The sequence below is a fragment of the Galleria mellonella genome, unplaced genomic scaffold (assembly GCF_026898425.1).
Source record: "Galleria mellonella isolate WM207_F2 unplaced genomic scaffold, CSIRO_AGI_GalMel_v1 utg32, whole genome shotgun sequence".
In the NCBI taxonomy this organism is placed as follows: Eukaryota; Metazoa; Arthropoda; class Insecta; order Lepidoptera; family Pyralidae; genus Galleria; species Galleria mellonella.
The window spans coordinates 8,242,472-8,268,297 of NW_026442075.1; the positions used below are offsets into that span (position 1 = coordinate 8,242,472).

General features: G+C 32.7%; 1 protein-coding gene across 6 annotated transcripts in view; it reads left to right on the top strand.

Moving 5' to 3' along the window:
* LOC113510796 (phospholipid-transporting ATPase ID) overlaps positions 1–25,826 on the top strand; it is a 70,427-nt gene that overhangs the window by 25,553 nt on the left and 19,048 nt on the right. For 3 of the 6 annotated variants that reach the window (XM_052896365.1, XM_052896367.1, XM_052896366.1), the window contains 7 exons: positions 3,404–3,691; positions 15,529–15,587; positions 16,707–16,919; positions 21,360–21,565; positions 23,069–23,199; positions 24,511–24,710; positions 25,300–25,518. In XM_052896365.1, coding sequence (XP_052752325.1) covers positions 3,634–3,691; positions 15,529–15,587; positions 16,707–16,919; positions 21,360–21,565; positions 23,069–23,199; positions 24,511–24,710; positions 25,300–25,518 — 1,086 coding nt within the window. In that variant the 5' untranslated portion in view covers positions 3,404–3,633. Of the gene's footprint in view, positions 1–3,403; positions 3,692–7,505; positions 7,852–15,528; positions 15,588–16,706; positions 16,920–21,359; positions 21,566–23,068; positions 23,200–24,510; positions 24,711–25,299; positions 25,519–25,826 lie in introns of those variants that run through there. The other 3 variants (XM_052896363.1, XM_052896364.1, XM_052896368.1) reach the window with 2 other exon arrangements.

A 25,826-nucleotide genomic window follows, 5' to 3' on the forward strand; every position in this document is an offset into this window, starting at 1 on the left:
GAGTGCTCGTTGTTCCGGTCGGTATTCCAACCAATTAGTACATTTATTTGCTTAGTTATATAGTGAGATCTATAAACCTTTATGAGGCAGATTTTGTACTAAAACACTTACAATGCTTGCATGAATACCTCTAATCTCTATGCCACTAGTGTCACAGCCGACAAACAGATGTGGTTGCAAAATAGTGTTTAAAGAGTGGGATTTGGTAGTGTTATTAGAAAATACAGAGATATGGTCCTTTTGAATAGCAAGACATAAGAAAATTTCTGTAAAGTTTATGCCAAAGTCTTTAAGTAACGATTACCTAATATTAACATTGGTAATAATAAGTGTGATTTTTTACTTCTGTTATTATAAAAAGTAGGCCCCCATAGAGCCAAATGTAGTCAAATCATTTATAATCAATTCGATTTATAGGTTTATGTTTACCAACGTTTCAGCAGTATGTGTGTGTGACCTATAATAAAAACAGTTATTATTGTTATTTAATATACACAAAATTGGATTCAATACTAGTTTTTTGCCTACTACTGCTTACGTGCGGATTTTAAAAGGAAAATAGGACTAAGGCAACCCGAGTGATACTATCATTAAGATTTATAATATTACCTTACATAATTCGTGAATTATCTTTTTACATTAAGATCCGTCTTCTTTTCAGATTATCTTTAAATAATATAACTTTTAGGTAAGCGTCTTTTTAACCAATAAAAATATATATACTATCATATACTAACAGAAATAAAAAAAAAAAACTTTAAATTTTCGAATATTGGCAGTCACACATATGGTAGCGGAATTACATAAAATAATTCTAATCAAATAACCAGTGATGTGGACTTCCGCAAGATAACACCTAGTTCAGCAAAAGTGTATTTTGTTCTATTCGCAACTTCAAGGAACCTTGATGGCGCAAAATTTTCTCTCTCTTTTCTATATTGAGCATGCAACGTTTTAGAGAGCTATTAAAATTGATACTTGTGAAGTTTTATGTATTGTAAACAATTATATCATAAAAATGTCTTTACGTAAGCTACACGGGCATAATTTTTTTCCAAAGTTTGTGTACGATGTTGGTCGGACTTAATATAAAAACTATGTAAATATACTATTTTCCTTTTACGTAACCACAGCCCTGTGCAGAAACTAATGAGTGCTATCTATACTCGTAGTTGAATTGCAGTTATTATTAGATCGGAAATGTAAATTAAATACACGCCATGAATATTATTAAGACACTCAACAGGTCAAATAACGGGTATATATTAAGAGAGGTCATCAAATCAGCGATGTTCAAATTGATAAAAATCATCATCGATTTAATGTTTTTGTGGTCTAATTTATTTAATTTTTTTTTATTATGATACGTGATTATGTCACCATTTTTCATCTATTTTCACAACTTCTTTTTGTAATCATTAGGATTTACTTCGGTGTTGGACCGGTAATAATTTTGTGATTATTGAAACTGTTAGTTTTTTTTTTTTGGAAAAACCGAATTGCTTGTTGCAAAGCAACATCAGCCCGTAGACACGCGATTCCGAGCTTCGAACTCAAATATTTTCAATAAATTCGTAAAGTATCTACGAAACATCTCGTGGTTCATTGCGTGTGTGTGCGTGTGTCCTTGTGTGTTTACGATTAAAGTAATTTTTACGCGGCTTAAATTGTACTTGATCAGACACTTAACGACCAAATAGTTTTCATATTAAAATACACAATACTTTTAGTTTTCTTAGTTACTGCTCAACTGCTTCCAACTGTACTAGAAAGTTTTCTTGACTGTATTGTTTAGCATTAAGTTTTATCTTCGGAACCTGTTGTAATATATTCGGAAAAGATTTTGACTATTTTTTTGTAATTGATAGTAAAGTTATGTGTGGGTCTGACATGTTAATTTTATTAACGTTTAAATCTATTGCTTTTTTTTCGTGAAACAGAATTATACTATTTTTGATTCATATGTATATGCAACGTACCTATAGTTATCGCGTTGCATGCTGTTTCCGGCTACATGTTTCTATTGTTATTTTTATATTTGCATGTATTTTTTTATGATTGCTAGTTATTATTATCCATGGACGGAAAAAGCAACGCAAAAGGAGTGCCTTGGGATGTCACGAGCTATATTGTGTTCTCCATGGTTCTGTTCATGTCTGTATGCGGTTATAACTTTCAATTAGGTGAGCCATAAAATTGTTTGTCATTCTAAATTGCATAAAAAAAATTGTAATTGCATTGTTATTACTTAAACACACTCGTAAACAGAATAGTTTATAAGACGTAGTACTCGTAGTTGTATTTTTTTTTTGTATCTGTAATATTTTTAAATGAAATGTCACTGATTTCCTACTTTATAATATTCATAACTAAAAACCTTATACAGTCTAGAATAAAATGTAGAATAATTTTATCTCGATTTACACAGTCAAATCTCACAATATTTTAGTGAGTTTCTTTATTTATTTGTTACTTTAATCGCCATGAATTTCGGCATATACGGTACATTTGACATGCAGAAGGACATAGACTACTTTTTAAAACGAATTATTTATCCCGTGTATAATTTTTAAAGTATCAAGACTAAATCCTGGTCAAGCGGATTATGTCTGGGAAACGATTAGTAAATAATAAAAATAAATATGAAAATTGCCCATAAGTCCATTATTAATGATTATTATAAAACATTTTTTCTTGATTATGACATATACCTACTTTTGTACATATTGACCATGTGACTTCAGTATAAACATGTATCAAGCAGCGCATCTCAATTCGTTCAATCAAAAACAATGATTGTCTTATTATACTCATAACTTGCTTGATTGTTTCTGTTCTGCTCAGAATAGTCGGGATATTAGCTAAAGCTAATTATTATCATGATTTCAGTCGTTACTGTCCACTGCTGAACATAGGCCTCCTCCATAGGGGATTTTGTCAGTAGTTGCCATGCTTGGCAGGCAGGTTGGCAAACGCAGTTAGGCTTTTAGAGATGTTTTAAGAGGAGCGCTGCTGCCCATTCCTCGCTCTCTATAGCTAATATTTACGTACATTTCAATAAGAGTTACTTTATTTTCTCAGTTACACTAGACGTCTGATTTTTTACCTCTTGTAGCATTAACTCAAAATCCTTGACATAGAAATAACCCACATTCACCCTTGATTTTATTAAGTACTGACATCAAATTACGGCTAAGCTCATGTATAATTTATTTTCTCTGTACTTCAGTATTTAAGTGCATATAATAATTCTATTTTAATGTATACATACATAAATAGGAGTTTTGTTCTTTAATATTGTGCAGTGAACGCCATTAGTCATATTGTAATTTATTTTCAACCTTCCAGTGACAATGTAAATTGTTATCACCTGTGGTTATAAACTTATGTATTATTGTTACAGGATCAGTGCAGTGCTTATTTGGAGCGCAGAATGCCGATCGCTCCGCGCGGACCTCCGCTCGTATCAACACCGCTCCACCACCAACTGCTCCATAGGAGATCTAGTTTAATCCCCAAGTGCCCTTCTATAGTATAACGTCTAACATTTTATACGCCTCTTTTATACCGACCCATAAGTTTAAGTACACAAAGTGCTAGTGTTAAGTGTCGCGCGCAAGTGAGGGTGTGTATATGTGTGTCGATGGTGCGGCCGACATGGGAAAGTCCTCGGCGAGAACACATGGCCAAGGTGAGTGATGCCCAATGTACTTGGACACCTGCTCTCAAGGTCTGTCTTTTGCTATGTACATACACCCTTGTAATGACCTCGATGCTGTAACATAACAATAGTTAAAATGTGTTCACTCTAACTTACACTACGTAATAACACTCACGCTTGCTACAATTTGTTAGTACTTATTACATTTATTTATTATTCATGTACTTTGAGAGAATCAACCATTTGAAAAAAAATCTCATAATAACAAGGTTTTATAGGTATTTATAAAAATAAATAGAAATAAGCTAATTAATATATTATGAGTGTGTCACGGAGAACGAATACAATATTTCACCACACCTTTACATTCCCAGGGCGTTGTCAGACACCATTAGAGGATCTTAATATAGTATGCTAATGCAAAAGAAGGAAAACTCGAAATCAAACTTTATACTAAACCGCGTCGTACTATTGTACCTATTTAGAATTATGTACTTTAAAATACTTTAAATTTCTTTCCGAATGATTACTTCGGAAATCTGAACATTCTTATCAAAATCTAGTAAGCAACTATGCAGTTTCTGTTAATTTTCAAAATTAATTAAACTATATTAATATCTATAATAATATTATAATGATTAATTAAAAAGTTTTTTTCTTGTCAAAATTTATAGAACAAGTTGTTTTATAAATAATGTTAAACAACGTAAAACTAATAAAAATTTGACATACGAAGTATTCTTGTTGTTGAATGTTTTACTTTTTCATTATGAAATTTCAAAATTTTATTAATTGTTAATTTTGTGAAATGGGAAATATGATGTTTAATTTTGTTTCTCAGACAATAGAGTCGAAGCACACTTCTTTAAACCTCAGAGTCAACCACAATGTCTGTATTGTGTTATATACCCTCTTAAATCTCATCATCATATCATATCATTTTAAGGCTATAATATAAACGATACATATGATTTGCATATTGATTATATTTTTATAGTTGTATGCTATAAATTTTCTGACGAGGCCAGATGCAGACGGAGCACTATTATGTGGGAATAATACTGCCCTGTACGTCAGACCCATAATTAACGAAGGTTAATTATGGGTGACGATATACACATAAAGTCATATAGTGGTGGTCATCACCTTTAGATCAATCTGAAATTTTACTATACGAGCGATCAATAAAAATAAAAAATAAAGCTGTTGAGCTTTATGTTGAAAATGTATTATTAATCTGACAATGAATATACATTTTGAGAAAGCATTATAACGATTGATAAGCCCTGCCCTACAATAATTTGAGTACATAATGTCTTCTTTATATTTGAAAAACAAATCACTTAAGCAAAATGCAAAGATTTTTCCGGACACCATAAAAAATTTACTTTTTTTTTTTTTGGGTGAACCACAGTTTTGTTATACTAACACTAGTTTTAGTCCACAACTTTATCTACATAATCAGGATTACATCAATATAGCGGGATTAAAAGTATCCTGTGTCCTTTTCTATTATATATAGTACGTGTATACCAAATTTTATAAAGATTGGTTGAGCTGTAAGCTTGTGTAAAGCTAAATACACACTATAATGCCGGTCATGGTTCGAATTGAGGTCTGATTTCGGTCTGATAAAATATTATTACGTAATAAACAATGCGTGTATATATAGTAACTGTACAATATAGTTTCGTTCCAGTTACGAATCTCGAAAAATTTCTACTTACCAGATCGAGAACGGTCCTAGAATGAACCGTGACCGGTATTATAGTGTGAATGCAGTTTAAGGCAACAAGAGGTAACAAAAAACAAACTCGTTTTCACGTCTATAATGCTTGTTGTATTTTGTGGCTTCGCCCTCCTGAATCAGTATATAAAATATCTTTCCTATGTTGTTACTTCATTCCAAATTGCATCAATTCATACAAACAACCCTGGCAGACGGGGTTTATTTTTTATTTTTAATAGATGAGAGTTTTTTAATTGGAGTGGTAACCTCGCCTGCGCTATCTTTATATACTGGCAGGGCACCAGTAAGGGATGATTGGTGAAGATGAAAAGACAGGTCCGTTAGCCCATCGTGTCGAATTCAACAATAAATGAGTCACGATGGTTTCTTGGGGGAACCACGTGGCTAGGTCGATCTGATAGAATATATTGATAATAATGGGGACTAATCTCCAGAGACCACCGGGGATAACCAGAGAGGAACGGGGTGGGGGTTTGGTTATAATGCGGATTACCAGTCTCATTATTAGCAATATTCCAAAAAAGGTCGACCTCCACGTGGTCCCCCCTGGAAACCATCTTGAACAATTCTTGTTGAATTCGTCACGATGAGTTAACTGACCAGCTTCATCCTCACCTATCATCTTTCACTGGTGCCCCGCCGGTGTATACCGATAGCGCGGGTGGGGTTACCATTCCATTATCACCCATTAAAAAAAACCAGAGAGGAAGGGGTGGTTGGTTGTTTAGTGACCAATTGATCAAGAATTAACCAGTATGGTTTTTAGGGAGAACCACGTGGAGGTCGACCTGATAGGGTGTATTGCTAGCGATGGAACTGTTATAGCTCATTACTAACAATCCTTTTCCTCTCTGGCAGGCAGGTTAGCAGCCGCAGTTAGCCACATATATTGCAATAAAAATAATTAGGGGATCTGAAAGAGGTTTCAGAATTTTAGAATATAAAGGTCATTTTATCTCGTAAAATTTTATAGATCCAGATATATATGTATATGAATGTGAATGAATATATGTACCGGAAGAGAACATGACTAAGGAATTATGATCAGATAGACCGTGTTCTTTCTAAGTCTCTGGAAACGTGCGTGCATAAAATGAGTTATAAAAGTGCATGAAGCAAGAAATATGTGTAAGGATATAGATTTTTGAAATTCAATTCTTTCTGCCTACTCTGTCAGGGACTTGATGTGATGATAAATATTATATATTTATTTACGGAACCCCCCGGCGTGTAACTTCAATCCGTCCCTGGCTGGTTTTGTTTGTTAATCATATGTATACATATTAAATACATAAAATGCTAAAATAGGCAATGAAAAGACAATCAATAATATGTTATGTAACAATTTTATATGATATAAAGATAAATAATTATGTAATACAAAATTGTTACGATTTAATTTTTCATTTAGCTCATAAAGGTGTATATAAATTAAATATACGTTTCTATTTTCTAAACCTAGGATAAGAAATCTAAGATTTCTGAAGCAATGCCAAATAATATTAAATAACAAGTATTATGTATTGCTCCTAAAATAAGTTACTTCCATTTTGAACGTATCTAGTGACAAACAACTAGTGTTCCCCCTACGTCTTCAAATTGGCGCCGTAATCTCGTAACATAATTAAAAAAAAGTAATTTGAAAATCTTTCGGAAATTGCTTAAAAATAAAATATTACTTTTCATTATGCAGTGCTATGACGTCATTTGTTCGAAGTGAATTATTTATAGATGTCATAAATTGTATTGTTATGATACCTAACGTACGTTATAATCGACGTAAAGACGGCCAGCTGCGTCTTCGTATTGACTACGTAAACTTTGCTGATTTTGTTGGTTTACTAGCTGATTTTAAAATTATCTAATCTGCATATTTTTTTTAATAACAATAAAATAAATAGTGATGTGTATAGAACAGGTATTTGGTACTTATTGTACGTATCTAATACATTGACACCGTTGTCAATATTTGACTAGAATTTCCAATTTCTACCTTTGTAAACATGGATTACGGACGGCAACACTGGCCCAATGTAACGAATGTATATAGAAAATGCGTGCGCAGACTAGACGTCGCTAGTGTGCGCGGTACACGAGTCTCGAGCCCGCAACGGGTCGGAGCGCGCGTGCGGGTCGCAAGACGCGCTCGTGTGGTGCCGTAGCGCGTAGATTCGCAGCGCGGCCAGAATCTCAGCCTGCGGAGTGGCCGCGCGGAGTGGTGTGCGACATGGGGCGGCGGTAGCGGCGCGGATGTGCGCGCGCTCAGAGGCCGTAGAGCTGGAGGTATTAGGCGCGGAGGGCGGCGAGGCTCGCGTGCCGCCTCGCCCGCTGCGCCTCTCCCTCCTCGAGCTTCTCGGCAAACTGGTGCGACGCGATCAACCCGCCCAGCCGCACCGCCGCACCAGGCATAATCACCGTTTCCGCACCTTCGTATCGTGCGGTGTGTATTTATTGATTCTTTGTAAGGATTCCGATAGTAGAGATTTGTTCATTGAATTTTTATCGTATTTACTTCATCTTAAGTGCCTCTGCATCAATGTTCCAACTATGGTTGGTTCCTAAATAATTATAATTACATATTACAAACTGCATGGCTCACGTATATGGCGTACTTACTTACATCGGTGAAATAATATAAGTGCCGGGATTTTTGATAACTTACTGCGGATGAAGGGCCGGATGGGTCTAACTTACGGAACTCTTCTAAAATATGAAATGAAAATGTATGTAAGTGTCATATTGGCCAAGGTCGGAGTCGGCGCGCCCCCGCACGGTCAACGGCCGGGACGAGACGGCGCTCCAGCGCTTTGCAAATCGCGTATGACCGCGGGTTGTTGTTATTGATTAACCGCCAATGTTACACTTCACTAAATTCAATTAAAATGCAATCGCATAGTTTTTCTGCAGTTTTTCAATATACTATTTTATTATACAAATTACTATTTTTTCCTGTTATATATGTACACATGTCAGTACTTGTAGTTGTAGTAGTAAATACGAAGTTTAGAACAAAGTATTGAAAAGCAATCAATTAATCTCTGTTAAATTGTTTACAAGCACTTTGAAAAAATCGTCACCTTTTTTAGGAGTGGATGTCGACCCCATTCAGTATCTAATTTTTACATTTTAATGGTCTAATTTAGAAATTGATTTAGAGTGCCAATAATCGTCAGTTGTATGGCTAGTATCGTAAAAATAAGCTGTATTTAGTAATTAGTCCTAATAACCTTCAACGGAACACTCTTTACAGTTAGATTTAGGTAAGGTTTATTATATCAAGATCCTCTAGAATTTTTAAAACTAAAGTCTGACATGAATGTGCGTATATCTATCTTGCATGTAACTCATAAGTATATGAAAACAACCCTACTTGAGACAATTTCTCTCCAGATGGAACGACTATCTTCGAAAGACAGCGTGAAATAAAGAGATACGAAAAGCAAATCATCGCATTGGTTGAAACGCATTGAACAAGTAGGCTGACACGGTGATGAGGAATTAATATTATTTTGATTACATGAAATATTAATTTTATATACCAGTACTCGACCTGCCTCAATGGGGTATAATTAAATACCACAATACTCAAAACCTTGACAGCTATAACTGTCTATGAATATAATAATAATTACAATTTTTATTTTTAGAGGTAGGTTTAGGAAATGGCACGTCAAAATCGATTTCGTTATGTAAGAGAATTCGATCTTCTAAAATGGTGGTTTAGTCTGGAACAATAAATTTTATCAAACATCATACTTGACGGATTATCAGAGCGATAGGTATCAATTTTGCCATAGGGGGTTGCAGAACCGTATCATTTTTCGAGAATCGCTTCTTGGTTTCGATCAATTTGGTTCTAAAAATTTATTTACAAATCTTTAGCACTTTTTGTGTGTGAAAATAATAAAAAATAATACAAAAAAAAAGCAAATATAACAAATCAGCTATTCACATAGGAGATCAGGCTCGAAGCGTAAGCAATTTTTGGAAATATGTAGAAGGATGTAAAAGATGCTAATGATTTCGTTTCCCGTCAGACCGTCAGTCTTCTTTTCATTGAATAGGCATATTAATTAAAAAAAGCGATCAGGTGCGAATTGAAGTCACACGTTCAGGATTTGGTACATAAATAAATATTTAAGAGATAAGTAACCTCTATTGCATTTTTTTGTACGAAACGGACATCTAATAGAAAATTTCATTTATTTTTCTTGTAATATTTACGTTTATCTTTATATACCGTATTAATAAACCATACAACTGTAATTATTTCAGATTTTCCGCTTCAAAAACTATTTATATATAGGGGATGGAGGGATTATTCTCACATTTTCGGTCATAAAAATAAATAAAAATCAGTTTTAAAATTAAAGTTTTAAAATTAAGACTTCATATCCGTATGCTAAATCCACTTAGACTACGTCAAATTTGATACTTTGAATACCCCTAAAAGAAAATAAAAATATTTTGGCATTTAGGTATATCCATTGCAAAATAAATATAAATAAATAAGTCATTGGCCCTATGCGGCACATTTATTTATTTATTTACAAAACAGCTTGTCAGGGTTACAGTTTTAGCCAATTGACATTATAAAGCATCATCATATCAGCATTGAACTGTCTAGTGCTGAATATAAGCCTCCCCCTTGGGAAGGTTTTGCCAGTAGTTGTCACGCTTGGCAACCGCAGTTAGGCTTTAGAGATGTTTTAAGAGGGGCGCTGCTGCCCATCCCTTGCCCTCCCTTAGTCAATTCATACGACACCCACGGGAAAGGAAGGGGTGGCCTATTCTATGCCGGGACCACACGGCCATTTTAAGGCATAATAAGGACAAAGTATTTCACAGAATCTACTCAATAAATTTTCTATAATTTAATTAACACAGAGATGAGCTCCGTTACCATCCTTTGAAACTCTTCATCAGTATAATGAAATAAGTCTATGTATGAACGTTTCAGTTCGCTGTCAAAGCACTTTTTCAATAATCGGTCAGAAACACTGATTAAATTGTTTTTAAAAATTGACAGAAAATTGCGACGTCGCCATACTTCGTTATGAATGCTCTTAAAATTAAGAACAGAAGATTACATAAAAAATAATTACAGTTATTGGTAACGCCTCCCATATATCTAAATGAACATTCACAAAACCATCCTGAATGAAACGAATAAGCAGTCAAGGGCATGGGAGTTTAAAGTTTATTATCTTTAAAATTTATATTACAATGTTTTCATTTTAGTACTTTCATTATTTTAAGACTAGCTAAAAACTTGATAAAGTAAGACGTCAGGGCCGCGAGAGCACATCATTATATTAAACTTAGATATTATCTATCGCGTGGGAGTTTATGGTTTTTGAAATTTATATTGTAGTGTTTTAATTTTAGACATTGTTATGTCATAGTTAATTTCATTATTAAGAGTAGCTAGTAAAAACTTTTTTTATTCCAAGATTGCCAAACCTACCTCATTTTATGAAATCCAAATTTTTTGTATGAATGTGTACTTTAATACGAGTAGGTAAGAATGAATAGATTATGTCTATTCATTCTTACCTACTCGTATTAAAGTACACATTCATACAAAAAAATTTCGGGTGTCAATTATTAAGTCATGTAACAGGTTGTAAAAGTACAAAAAGTGTTACATTGACTGTAGCTCTAAAAACAGACAGACAAATCTCCCTTGACAATGAAAATCTGCTGTGAGGATGAATATCAATACGATTATTATTTTCTTATAATGTTTTTTTTCTTGAGTAAGATGAAATAGTTTAGCTACACTAGCGATACCCGTCCTCTTCCGGATGTAATTAATTTGGAATTGAATTTTAAATAAAAATTCCATCTGTTGACGTGATGCATTATATTTTTGTTATTATTCATTTATTTTTCAAATTTTCTATAAAAACAAAACTATTATTGTTATTAATAAAAACGTTTATTATGAATGTCGGAGGTCAAATAACTTTTTTGTGACAGACTCGTCTTTTGCCAATAACTTTGTCCATTAAAATTATGTGATTATAATTTGTCATGGTCAGGATATAAAGTTTTCCACTTTTTAATGATATTAACGGAATGATATAAATTATGGCATTGAAATGTAAATAAATAATGTTGTTTGTGAAAATTTTGTGCATTTCATCTAAGACCACCGCAGTACCACGTTTAAGATTGAAAATAATGCTTGTCTATGAAATGCCGTAATGAAGAAAAGTCTAAGTTTGATGATGATTGATAATTATTATGTAGTGATACTTAAAGGGCAACATGTGGACTATAACCTGTAGAAAATATAATTATTATATTTATGAAGATAACTCACGATGTTCGTGTCTCGAAACTGCCCCTGAAAATGTTATTAGTCATAAAGCAGAAGTGAAGATCGATCAGCGTCCCTCCGGCGCCTCTGTCGAGCGTAGTCGCGCCTTTCTATATTCCCTAACCACTACTAAGAGTAATTTTCCATAATATCAAGAATTAAACTTTAAAATATTTGTTAATGGTTATTTCTCATAGTTTATTTCAATTTATTAATTGAATTTATTTAAAAGTCAAATAAAGAATAGGGGAATATTAGAATCCACAAATTGCAACTTGTACAGTCGTACAGATTCGTTCGAGTTTGTATGACGTTATGTTTCTCTCAAAATTTTTCTAAAATATTACTTTTCGGGAATTACTTTTAGTTCCAATTGTGTTAGTTGAAATTGTGGCTACATCTTTGTGGTCCCCTCAAAGCTAAAGTTTATGTCGGAAATTAATAGTTTTCGTGTAATAATTTTTATTACTCGAAATTATCGTTAAGTAGCCTTTTCCTCCCCTTTACCCATCTTTTAGCGTGTTTATCACTCATGATGATAATAAGAAGTCTTTTCGTGTTATTGTTAAGTTCTTAGTATTATAGGCTCAGAGTTTGATTATTAAAAAATAAATAAAGTATTAATACTATTAATGGTATCTTTTGAAATTAGAAAAAAAAATTGTTGCATTACTAGCACTCCAATAGTAGAAGAACATAACGTTTGTTTCATAGCAATATTAACGCTTACTGGAAAATCTTATTTTCATACGTGAGTCATTATTATCTGTATATATCTACCTACCAATACAATACTATGAAATCCGTAACGACGACTTTTATTGAACGACTTTACAACTTAAACAATTTGGGTTTATAGGAGTGATTTAATCAACGTGAGTCTTCAAAAAACCCAATATGGTTTTACTTCTGGGCATGAGCCTCTCCCCATAAACCCAGGATACTGTAAAAAGAACAAAAACAAAATTAATTCTATTATTATTCATACAACATAATATGTTTTGTTTCTTCATATTTCTATAAACAAAAAAAAACAGTTCATTAATTGTGATCACATGCAGCTGCTAATCTAATAAATAGACAAATAAATAGTACTTATTTATTTATAGGCCATATAGTGCCTGTTAATAATAATAACATAAAATATTATTATAGTGCAACAGTGTTCAATACATACCTACATCCTGTTATTTATTGAAATTTCAATAGGAACCTTATAATGACTTCCCGGTGAAGAGCACAGTGTGCATTTAATTTTACGATTATCACTCTCAAGTGGCAATATAGAACCATAAAACGAATTAAACCAGTGAATACCTGCTGAGTAAGTTTTCAAAAGAGTTGTTTAAAAGGCCAACAAATAATGCATTTGTCAAACAATGCTACTTTTTATAAAAGTGCGAGTAAAGCAAGTTTATTAGATTACTAGCGGTCCGTCCTGGCGTCGCACGGGTGGACATTAAGGCTGCACACGCGACGGAGTAACGATGGAGTAACTTCTTTCATTTTCCCAACAATTACCTTCACTGCTCTGCTCCTATTGATCATATGGTGATGAAAAGTATACTATTGCCTGCCCAGGAGTATGAAGAATAATTGTACCAAGTTTCGTTAAAATCCGTCGAGTAGTTTTTGTTTCTATAATGAACATACAGACAGACAAACAGAAAAATTTTACTGATTGCATTTTTGGCATCAGTATCGATTACTAGTCACCCCCTGATAGTTATATTGGAAATATATTATCACGTACAGAATTGATCTCTCTACATATTTATTATAAGTATAGATTTTTTCTTTTTTCTTTACTAAGAAAATAAAGTTTTACTTCTTTCTACTACTATTTACTAATAGTAGTAGAAAGGAGTAAGACTTTTTTTAATTGGTACGTACTCCTTAATATAAAGTTATTTATATAATTATCTAGCTATCCTATCCTATATTTTTATTTATAAAAATTATATAATTGTATAAGTTTCGTTGTACCGATGACCGAGTTTATCGTTGATGTTTACCAAAACACCAAACATTGTGTTTGATATGTCTTAACTACGAACAATGTGTCATAATAATGTGTATTACTAATTAATATAAAATAATAATTTCAAAGTGAGTTTGATTATTTTTTTGGTAGGTACTTTTTGGTGTCATAACATCTGAACTAATCTTTGTAAACTATAATGTACATACATTTATAGTTTGGTATCGAGATATATCTATATTTTTTATATTTTTTCGTGGTACGGTGAGTCTCAAATGCGGTTAAGAATTGTATCGATATTTAAATTAAAAAAATCAACCATTACAATCTTTGATAATAAATTATGCCGGTAACAAACACATTCAATATTTTGAGAGTGGATGAAGAAATGTATTTATCAACCGACTTCAAAAGAAAGAGATTCTCAATTTGGTTGTATTTTTTTATGTTCACAACCTCATAACTCTGTCACTTATAAACTGATTTGGAAAATTATTTTATTGTATCGAAAAGAATATACATTCAGATTGACCCCATAGAAATTTTATTAAAATCGATTCCAGAATATAGTTTTTAAATAAAACATAAGTAGTTTTTAAATAAAAATAACCATTGAAACCTTTTTTTGTGGAATATCTTAAATTATTTTATTATGTTTTATGGTAGTAATTATCTATGCCCTATAGTATTAGGTACATATTTATATTTTTGCTCCGTGTATAAAATTTTTTACACGGAGCAAAATTTCTGCAAACCGTATTTAGAAATAAAATTAATGTTTTGAATTCACTACCGTAGAGTACACTAAATATAGGTACAAACTTGTTTACAATTCAGCCCAGTAGGCGTTTAAGTTAGACAAACATCTTTTCGCATGCGCATACATTACTATGGATTTATGTCTATAACTATTTATATAGCATGTAACGGAAAGGGAATAAGAAGGCTAAAAATTGTGATAAAAAAAAAATTAAAATTATTTTGAATCTTTCATACAGTTATATTCGCCTTGTAGTTTGTAGTGTAGTCTTGTAGTGACGTCATCAGTTTAGTATGCAAGTTTAAAAACTGTTATCATATAATATTCTCCGTAGGTTGAAATCCACGAATATTAAGTAGATTTTTATTTGTTATACCTATATATAAAAAACTTTTTTACAAGGTGTAACGATATACCTTGTATAAAAGTTTTTTCATTAATGATTTTTTCAGTCTTCAGAAGAAATTAATTTATTTGACATTAAACATTCAGTAACTGGGCAAGTTATAGTGTATATGTTATAATTACCTTCTTAAAAAACTTTATTTGCTTCATTTATGTTGCTGTTTGTATATATGTAGCTTTTAAAAATAATTTACCAAATACACGTATTGTATGATGAATTAGATCTTTTTCAAGTGGTTTCTCTACATTTGACTTGAAAACTGTAAAATCGGCTATGAACATGTTGAGTGATACCATGTATCTATAAATGGTATGCAACCATTTATAGCTATAATTTCGTATATAAACATCACTAGGTACAAATTTCAGTACATAATTTTTACGTATCTTCTTTTGATTTGACGACCAGTAGAAGTCTTGATGTTATACATACATACTTTTGCGTAAACATAAAAAATATGGTGAGATCATAAAATTTGTATAGTGACCGTGGTGACATCACAACGCCTATGAATTAGTAGTTCACGTGTTAAATCAATGAAATAAAATCATAATTTAAATCTTGAAAAGTACTTAGGTATTTAAACTAATAAATATTCTATGTAAACTGTGTATTAAGATTAACGTGTATCGTATGTTGTTTCAGAGAATGAAAGGAGAATCAAAGCCAACGACAGGGAGTACAACGCGCAGTTCCGCTATGCAGTAAGTAGTAACTGTCGTGACATCATTTTCTTGTTCGTCTTTGTTTTCCGCTCCATAAATTGATGTTGTCTATTCGTATTTATTCGTTACTAGCATTTAATCGCGACTTTGTACGCATGGATTTTCGAAGTAGTTTATAAAACAAACATGAAATTTAAAGATTGATCTACAATCTACAATACAATTGTAACTATACGATGTCTATATATAGGGTATATACTCGTATATGAAAAATTGTCTTTAAGAATAATAGAACTGAAAACATTTTTAAAATTTTTGTTTGTGTAAAATATATTTTGGCATCATGGAAAAACTATTTCAACAAATTTTAAAAATGTTTTCAGTTCTATTATTCTTAAAGGCAATTTTTCATTTACGAGTATATACCCTATATATAGACATCGTATAGTTACAATTGTATTGTATGTATATAATTTATAGATAATGTATAGAGTCTATTTACAGTCATTTTATAAAACATAAGTAAAGGACAAAAATTCGCATATACGCGGTTAAAATTTAGATATCATTTATTATCTAATGATATACTATATACCACAATAATAAATGATTATTTTATATCCAAGAAAGCACATACGCAATGTCCATTCAATTAATCTTCGTGTTAAATTATCTTTAAATTACTCTCTGTCACGTGTGCACCCAAAGGGCAACAATATGAGATAAATGGGCACCGTAAACTCACTGCAACGACGTAGAATAAATGATAGTGGCTACGGCACCCTTTCAGTAATGAATGACTATAGACCACAATGTGTAACGGCTAGCCATCGAGAAGATTCTGTTTATATAATTCAGACAGTGTAAACTCTATAAACTTAGAATTTACTTACAAATTTCTTTTTAATCTACTTCATAATGCTTTATCAAATTTAAATTAGAGGGAGAAAGAAATACATATCATGACTGCCATCTACGAGTACAATGTAAATCTAGCGTTATAAATAGTACAAATACATCATTCTTTCTTACCTGATAATATTTTACCAGACAGAGATCGGACCGAGAACAAACCGTGATCGACTTTATAGTACGAATCTAGCTTAATTTATAAGAATGACATAAGAAGAAGTCATAAAACACTATGTTTTGTTTCAGAATAACTACATCAAAACATCGAAGTACTCAATTATAACATTCCTGCCGTTGAACTTGCTCGAGCAGTTCCAGCGGCTAGCGAATTTCTACTTCCTGTGTTTGTTGGTACTGCAGCTGATCCCGGCCATCTCATCGTTGACACCCATCACCACTGCCATACCGCTGATCGGTGTACTCGCACTTACTGCCGTCAAGGACGCTTATGACGATTTCGTATGTATCATTCTAGATTTGTAATATATTAGCTAACTTGGTAAATGTTGTTCTGCATACCACCAGCTACCAAGTATTTTGTTTTCTTTTCTTTATAAGATAAAAACTATCCTATATTTCAAGTTGGAGCAAATAACACATATTTACAAAATTTCATTGAAATCGATTGAATGCTTTCGGAGATTAGCGTCAACAAACGTTGTGACGTGACAGTGATTTTTATATATTAAGTTACGAATGGTAGTCGAAGTTATGTTTGCGACTGAGAATGACAAACAAACTGATGTTTGTATTTGTTTTTCTGATCGCAGTGTAGACTGCGACTACTATAGCGTATCATACTATTGTTGTCGTTTACGTTACTTAATTCGTAAAATATACTATAATTATTTAGTACGTACTGTCTAGGGGATTTTTCTTGAATACTGCTAGTATAAATATAAAAGTTAAATTCAATCACTCGTATACTGACTAATCACGAAATCTCGAATAGCACTAATTTCAGCTCAAATAGTTACCTACGAACTGAAATTTGGCAGGCAGATTCCTTCCTGAAATATATACATTGCCCTTGATCAGTCCATGTAACCACTGCTAATTTTACTTTTGGATAGTTAAATAATTTAATATTCACCCATTTATTTAGAACAGATTACATAGAATAATAAATAATGGGAAGATTATTATAATTAACAGTGATTATTGATTTATAATTTACTCAATATTACCATTAATGACGATAATGACGTTTATAAGATAAACTGTTACTGTGAAGTATTATGTAATTTTTATGACAACGAGATTGAACAATTGCAAATTTGCGGAATCTTTCAATACGATTTTAATTAACACACACTTAAAATCTTGACCTTTGTTACGATTATAATTACCGTATTAATTGATCATAAAGGGCACTGAAAATATAACGACCGTAGAATCTCGATTATTTGAACATTGATTATCCGAATATTCGATTATCCGTACTTATTCTTCACGGCTCTAATTACCGATTTAGAAATGGTTCTATATGGTATATTATTTGGGTAAACTTTTAATTGTTAATTGGGTATTATATAATCCACTATCTTTATAGCTAGTAATATTTTTATATCGTATTATCTAAATAACGTATGTAAAGCACATATTAAAATTTAATTATTGTTTGAATTGAAATCGAATATCCAGATTTTCGATTATACGGAATGGTTTTATTTGATTTGGATATTCGAAATTATACTATATTCACAACATGTACAAAGATAGAGTGTCACAATTAAAAATACTTCGCTTGGAGGAGATTGTTAGCAATGGGCAACGTTAGTACTAGGTGCTAGCAGTATACCTTGTCAGGTCAGGCCAATGGACCTGAATTCATTCTCCATTGATAGCCAAGGCGAGGTTATCATTTCATTATCATCCATAAAAAAATCCGTTCCGTATTTTACGGTTAAATTCTTTGGAAAGACCCCAGAATAACACGAATTAATTAGACCAATCTTTATTGTTATCCAATTAATACTTATATGATTGCTACGTAATACTAGCCTATTATTAAGCGACTTGAAAGAGTTCTTGATTCGCCAGTAGTTTTTTATATAGATTATGTATATTGTACCGTCCAGACCCAATAGTTTTATCAACCGATTTTTCAATTCGGTTGTATTTTTTTTATATTTGTTATCTTATCTGACTGAGTTAGTCAGTTCTAAACCGATTTGGAAAATTACTTTTTATTTGAAATAATATACTTATAGTTAGTCCCATAGAAATTTTGTCAAAATCGGTTCAGTAGTTTAATTTTTAGACCAAAATAACCCGGTGGGACACAATCTTTAATTATTTAGGTAGTGATAAAGTAAAATTATAGTTATACGATTTATAAATTTAATAATTTGTATAGTAATTAAAAATGCACAGTAAACAGGACACAAACACACACAAAACCTCTATCATATCAGGATCTACCAATTTTGTCTATTATCACTTCTGCAGTCCTATATTCCCTGTGCTTCGGGTGGTGTTGGTGGTTGCCCACATTAATGCAAGTATTTGTAGGTAGGCGTAGTATGGCGTATGATCTCTCTTTCCCTCTCAGCTATATAAGAAGGATATCCAACAGCTCGAAGCCAAAATACTGATAAACGTTGACGTTGTAACTCCTAGGTGTTATTTCAATACGTGAATTCTATTTATGTTATTCCTGGAATACGCCAAAACCAAACTATTAACATTTGGCTTAACCACCATCCTATATTGGAGCCCTTTCTCGGCACATAAAGGGAAGTACTTACCAGTAAAGTTTTGTCTTGGTAGTACAATCAGAACGGAATTACAATATTTCTGAAAATAACATTTGGCAAAAGAAAAACAAAATTAGTAGAATTTGGGAATAACCCATGTCAATTTCATAGTATGTTAATACATAACATACTAAGATAATTTATAATAGTTGCTATCACTGATATAAGGAAGATCGATGATGCAAGTATCTCAATTTATATTAAAACTAAGAGTGTCATTTATAGGCAAACTATCCTTCATACTAAAGTTTTTAGGTTATATCATCAATTCTATATATTCCTTTCAATGTTTTCATGTAAGAAAGAAAAAAATTAAAATACTTATTGGTCATAATGTATAGGTACAATCAATAGCAAACTTAACAAATTGGATATAAACAGAGAAACTCTATTATTAGTATATAAGATTAAATGTTCGTACATCATAGAGCTATGTAAAAACTCCGGATTGTAATTTATTATTCTATGATATGGCATAATTTTAAAGTCGAATGTTTATCCTAATTACAAAATTTCTTATCCCCTATTGTCTTATTGTCACTTTTGACAACAAACGTCACTAGCTGCTTCGAAATTATTGATAAGTATAATTATTTTTAGTGTGTATTAGTTTCAGATTATCTTGTTTTAATTTTGTACATCAATGACATAAAGCAAACAATTGACATCCAGCTGCTTTAATGTTTATTTATATCCATAGTTGTCACCTAGGTATTTCTTGTACGATTACGAACGAGAACCAAATGTGGGTAAAGCCCTGTATTGTAAATTCCGTAGCTAAACACATTGACTCACTTTAGCAGCATGTTGTGGTGACGTTGCCGCCGGTCAAACAGACCTTTATTGTAAACCAAGGACGGCTACGTAATTAACGTTTTGTGGCAAAAATTTCACAATCGATTCCCTTGTCAGTGCGTCACGCAGTGGTCATTCAATACATAAATCCTGTATAATTCAATCGATTTTATTTGCATATGGTGTACAGAAGTCATTGTTATTTATATCTATATAAGTTATTTGATACGGCCATTGCAAACTATATGTATTAGAAAGGATTAAACTTTTGTTTTTTTTTTTTATTATTATATTATCAACCGTTAACTGTCTACTGCTGATCATAGGCCTCCCTCATAAAAGGAGCTTTTGTCAGTAGTTGACATGCTTAGCAGGCGGGTTGGCAATGACAGTTAAGCTTTGGTGCGACCCATCCCTCGACTATTAAGTTTTCTTAGTCGCCTCTTACGACATTTACGGGAAAGGAAGTGTTGGTCCATTCTATGCCCACGGACCACACGGCCAAGCCAGCGGTAGCTTTAAAGAAGCATAAACACTCGAATTTGAAAGGATCTTACTGGTTGTTACGTTATACTGCAGTTTATGAGCCCATGGGGCTTATATGTTAAAGAATTTTACATAACAGACTCATGAATTAGTGGTCAAGTTACTGATGATCACAGAGTAAAAGTCCAAGCTACCACCACTGCTAATATAATGAGTACGATGTCATGTTGAAAGACTTTATGATTTGAATTAGTATATAATGTAATTAGGCGCTCCTACAAGAGGAAACTCTTAAATTAAAAGCAGAAGTAATGTATTTATAATTGTACCTATGTTTGTGCTAATATAAGGAAGGATAGGATTAAGTGACTTAACAAACAATTTCGTGTTACTAGCTCAGGAAAAAAAAATACAGTATAGTCCGTTTATGTGTTAGTCTATGATGGAAACATCATAGTTAAATGCGGTGTTTCCCAATGTGGGGCCCACACCCCACACGGAGGCAATTTGATAGTTAAGGGGGGGCAATTAAAAAATGGACTTAAAGCGATTTTTACCCTCTTGCTCCGAGCCATTTAAATGCAATGCTACGAGTAGATATCAGTGCCAAATTTAACAGAAAAAGCAAATTAAAAAAATTGCTGTAAATATTTTTTAGGTATAATTTCGTATGACGTTGCCAAAATATCAATTGGGCGATTAGAGTCGTCAAGTAAACTTTGTCGGGAAAAATTATGTAGGGGCATAAAAATTTTAGAAATGTTCAAGTGGGGCATGGCACAAAAAAGGTTGGGAAACACTGGTTAAACGTGTATAAGCTTACATTTGTAATAATAATTCATCGTTCTCATTGTTACAGCAACGTCATCAAAATGATTCCCAAGTTAACCACCGTCGAGCAAAGACGCTGCGGAATGGCAAATTGGTGGAGGAAAAGTGGGCGTCTGTTCAGGTGGGAGACGTCATCCGGCTGGAGAACGACCAGTTCGTCGCCGCAGACATCCTACTCCTCAGCAGCTCGGAGCCCAATGGCCTCTGTTACATAGAGACTGCCGAGTTGGATGGGTACGTTCGTATAGTAGTTTAATCCTGACAAAATATTCCAGAGAGACAAACAGTACTATAAATACAAACAATGTTTGTCTACTGTACTGTATTATTTAAATTTACATAGAAATCGTTTCAAATCTGTGAAATAAAATGCAGATTACAATGATGTATGTAATTTCTATCGCAAAGAAAGAATGCTATCAGTTAGAAAATAGAATAGGGGAATAGGAGTGCATTATAAAATTAAATTGTCTATATTAATTGCAATAATAATAAAAATACATACCTGTGTGTATTATTAACATATACATATACGTAAATACTACAGGAATGCAATAAAAGGTAATAGTAAAAATAATATATAAATATTTTATCTGTATGCTGTTATATCAGATCTACCTTATCAGCATCCTTCCTCTTCCGCATTGCCTTCCTCTTTCCTTTTAGACCTCCGATATTTCTTTTTTCCGTATGCATGAATTGATGATTTACACGAACTAACTTTCTCTCGCATTATAGATTCTAAGGGTCTATTGTGTGAATTTGTTTTTTTACCTCTTGACTCTTCATGGTCAGTTCCACCAATAATCATAAAATTTGGTTTATGCATAGTATTTGGAATAGAGAAATACATAGGCTCCTTTTCATCCTGATTAATCAATAAAATTTTGGTCACGCGAAGTCGCAGTTAAAAACTAGTAACCTATAATGCGTTTACTTATTGTTCCGGGATACATATAACTGTATTGTAGTGTTGCCAGAGTTTACATCTTTGGTGAAATACACTTATTGTAAATATTCGCCGAGAATCATATAATCCATAATTTCAATTTTAAAATATTATCAACTCAAAGATATTTGAACACTAGTTTTTATTAATTATTAGGCATGCATTAATATTTTTATCAAGGAATTTTATTTAATTTAAAGGTATGTTAATGTCGGTGTAATTGTTGAGTTCGGTCTCTATGAAAAATCAAATAGAAATATCCATTGCACACATGAATTTCTCTATTTTTTAAAGGCGTATTACATAGTATTCTTAATATATTTCAACGTGAAAAGCATTGTACATAATTATTAAGGTTTTATTAGAAATATCAACATGTTATTGTTATAAACCTTATTGCGTCTTGTTAATCTACAAACATAGCCTCTTAGGTATATGCATAAAGTATTAGCCGTATAACATACGACGGTAAAACGTGATATTGTTATATAACTTGGCAAATGATATGATAAGTAATCCTCACACTCGTAAGAAGGAAGTAATGGGGATTCATTTCTCAACATCTATTTTTTTATTTCTATTACACAGACAACAGTCGTAATTGCATGCTCTTTATGTGTAAATTTTGTGGCTATATCGAGAAATGGTTATTAATGCAACTTAAGTTAACAAACAAGCAAATATACTCTGTAACAGCGGAGTATTATACACGTATTAAGAATTATATATGTATTTAGAAATGAAGTTTGAATGCAATGTTCTAATACCATATACTATTTTGTTTACAGGGAGACAAATTTAAAATGTCGTCAGTGCCTTGTGGAAACGGCTGCGATGGGCCAAGACGACGCACAACTGGGCGCCTTCGACGGTGTCATTATTTGCGAGACGCCCAACAATCTACTTAATAAATTTGAAGGTACTATTGCATCGGGACTATATAGACGAACTGACATTGTAATTGAAGATTTACATCAAACTATACGAAACGGCGTGTAAAAATGCATTCGCGGGAAATTGGATGCATTGGCATTCGATTGCGATTGTTCAAAACGCTAAATACTAGTAATTCTGAGCGTGTTTATACGTATCTGCCGGTAACCAACTACGTTCATCTAAACTAGGAAATGATAGTCCGTGAATTGCCTGCATAACAGATTAAGTTCAGTAGAACGCGAGCATAGCCATAGAACAAAGTTTGTGACTATGAATGAATGGATGTTTGTTACTCTTTCACACAAAAGCTATTGACTGGTTTTGAAAAAAAATTGGTACATGCATAAGTTATCTTAACTTAGTACATAGGATACTTTGTATACTGGTTAACGCGAGTGAAAGCCGCGGGATACAGCTAGTCTTTTATAAACCTCATTTATTATTACTTTGTGTATAGATGCAGGTTATTCCCTTGCAAATAATATTGCGTATTCGTTGCAATGCGCTTATGCAATTCACCACAATACCGTTTCTCATCTGTGTCGTAATCATAAATTTCATTGTTTGCACTCGTTGTACCTAAATGTAATTTGTGTATCTTATTAATCTCGTGAACATTATTAATAATAAATGAAACTTCTTATTCCTAAGCCATGATATAATGCAATGTTTTAATTAACATTGAATGCCGTCGATTATGTTATCTTTAAGATTCAACAATGTATTAACTATATTTGTCAAGTTTTATTATTTTATTTATCTGACTAACGGAATTATCTCTTAAAATTCATAGAGGTTATGCCTGTCAATCCATTTATAGTGGTTTAAAATTCTCTCTTACATTATGCACAGATTACTCCTCTCTGCCTTTACAGATAATTTATGATAATAAATTGCTACTTATTGACTTTGGAAACGGTTAATTTTTGTTTACGATACATAATATATATACCTAAGATTTAATATAGTGCAATAACTATTATGAATGAATAGCTGTTGTGAAGTTGACAGTTTTAAACTATTTAATTACTAATATTAGCAAAGCTTATATATTGACTTCTAGATGTATCCCTAAATAATAAAAATAACATTTATAAATGGGCGTCATGTATCTTTCGGAAATACATACATTTTTCTATTTGATCGTTTAAGAAATATGTTTATAAATATTACATATAAAAAATGACAACATCTTTCATACTAAAAAAACGTATTTTCATATTAATTTTTTTTTTTTGTTTATTTGCATATCTTTTATGACTGTATATGAATATATACGAACATTGCACGGCAGGCACGTTGAGCTGGCGTGACAAACATCACTCGTTGGACAACGACAAGATACTGCTGCGCGGCTGCGTGCTGCGCAACACCACGTGGTGCTACGGCGTGGTCGTGTTCGCCGGGAAGGACACTAAGCTCATGCAGAACTCCGGCAAGACCAAGTTTAAGCGCACCAGCATAGATAGGCTACTTAATTTTCTTATTATAGGGGTAAGTAACCTTTACATATTATTATATATAGTTTTGTTTCCTTATGGTAGTATTTGGGGAGGGTCTTCAATAGGAGACAATAAATTATTGAATTTCATTTTATATCTTAAAACTTAGCATATTTTTTGTTTTCATACGAATGAAAATAGAATGAAAACCTCACCTGCTTGATTGGTTAACGTTATATCAGTTAGGATTGCGTGGAAATTGACCTGATATAATATCTTATATTGCGGCTATAAAATATAATACCTTATATTTATATTACTTTATAAGGCGGCTAGTTTCCATTTTCCATCGTGTTTTTTTTTAATATGTAATGATGGAATAGTAGTTGCGCTATGTACTTGTTGGAGCAAAAGTAAGAAATGATAGAAGAGGATGAAGTTTGAATCGAAGCGTTCCATTGTATCTGCCTATCCTAATGGGAGACAAGCGTGACAGATATGTATGTATGTATGTAGGATGAAGGCAAGTCATTTGGCCCATCGTATTCAGAATTAACTACGATGGTACCCAAGATTGCTAGCAATATAGGGCTGTTAATTTAGTACTAACAACCTTATTAAGTTTCCGTTTGTATTTGCAGATAGTATTCTTTCTGCTGTCAATGTGCGTGTTCTGCACGGTGGCGTGCGGCGTGTGGGAGTGGCTGGTCGGCCGCTACTTCCAGGCGTACCTGCCGTGGGACACGCTGGTGCCGGCCGAGCCCGCCTCGGGCGCCGTCGTCATCGCGTTCCTCGTACTGTTCTCGTACGCGATCGTCATGAACACTGTCGTGCCTATATCACTTTACGTTTCCGTCGAGGTGAGCCACGTTACGCTTTTATAGTAAGTTCTATATAAGTAAATATCCGAATACCAAACACGTGAGTAATGTTTGTTGTAATGTACCTATGTAAATATCTTTATCGCAATTCATAAGTCTACTTGGCGGGTGATGACTAAAAAATAAATATGACGTGCGTATTTGGTACACGTGTTTTATTGTATGTATATGTACTGTATTAAATAATACAGTACACATGTGTATTAATAAATGAAAGAATTAAGTTATTTTGAAATTTAACAATTTTGGTCATATTCAGTAAATAATGCTATCATGTCATGTAAGAA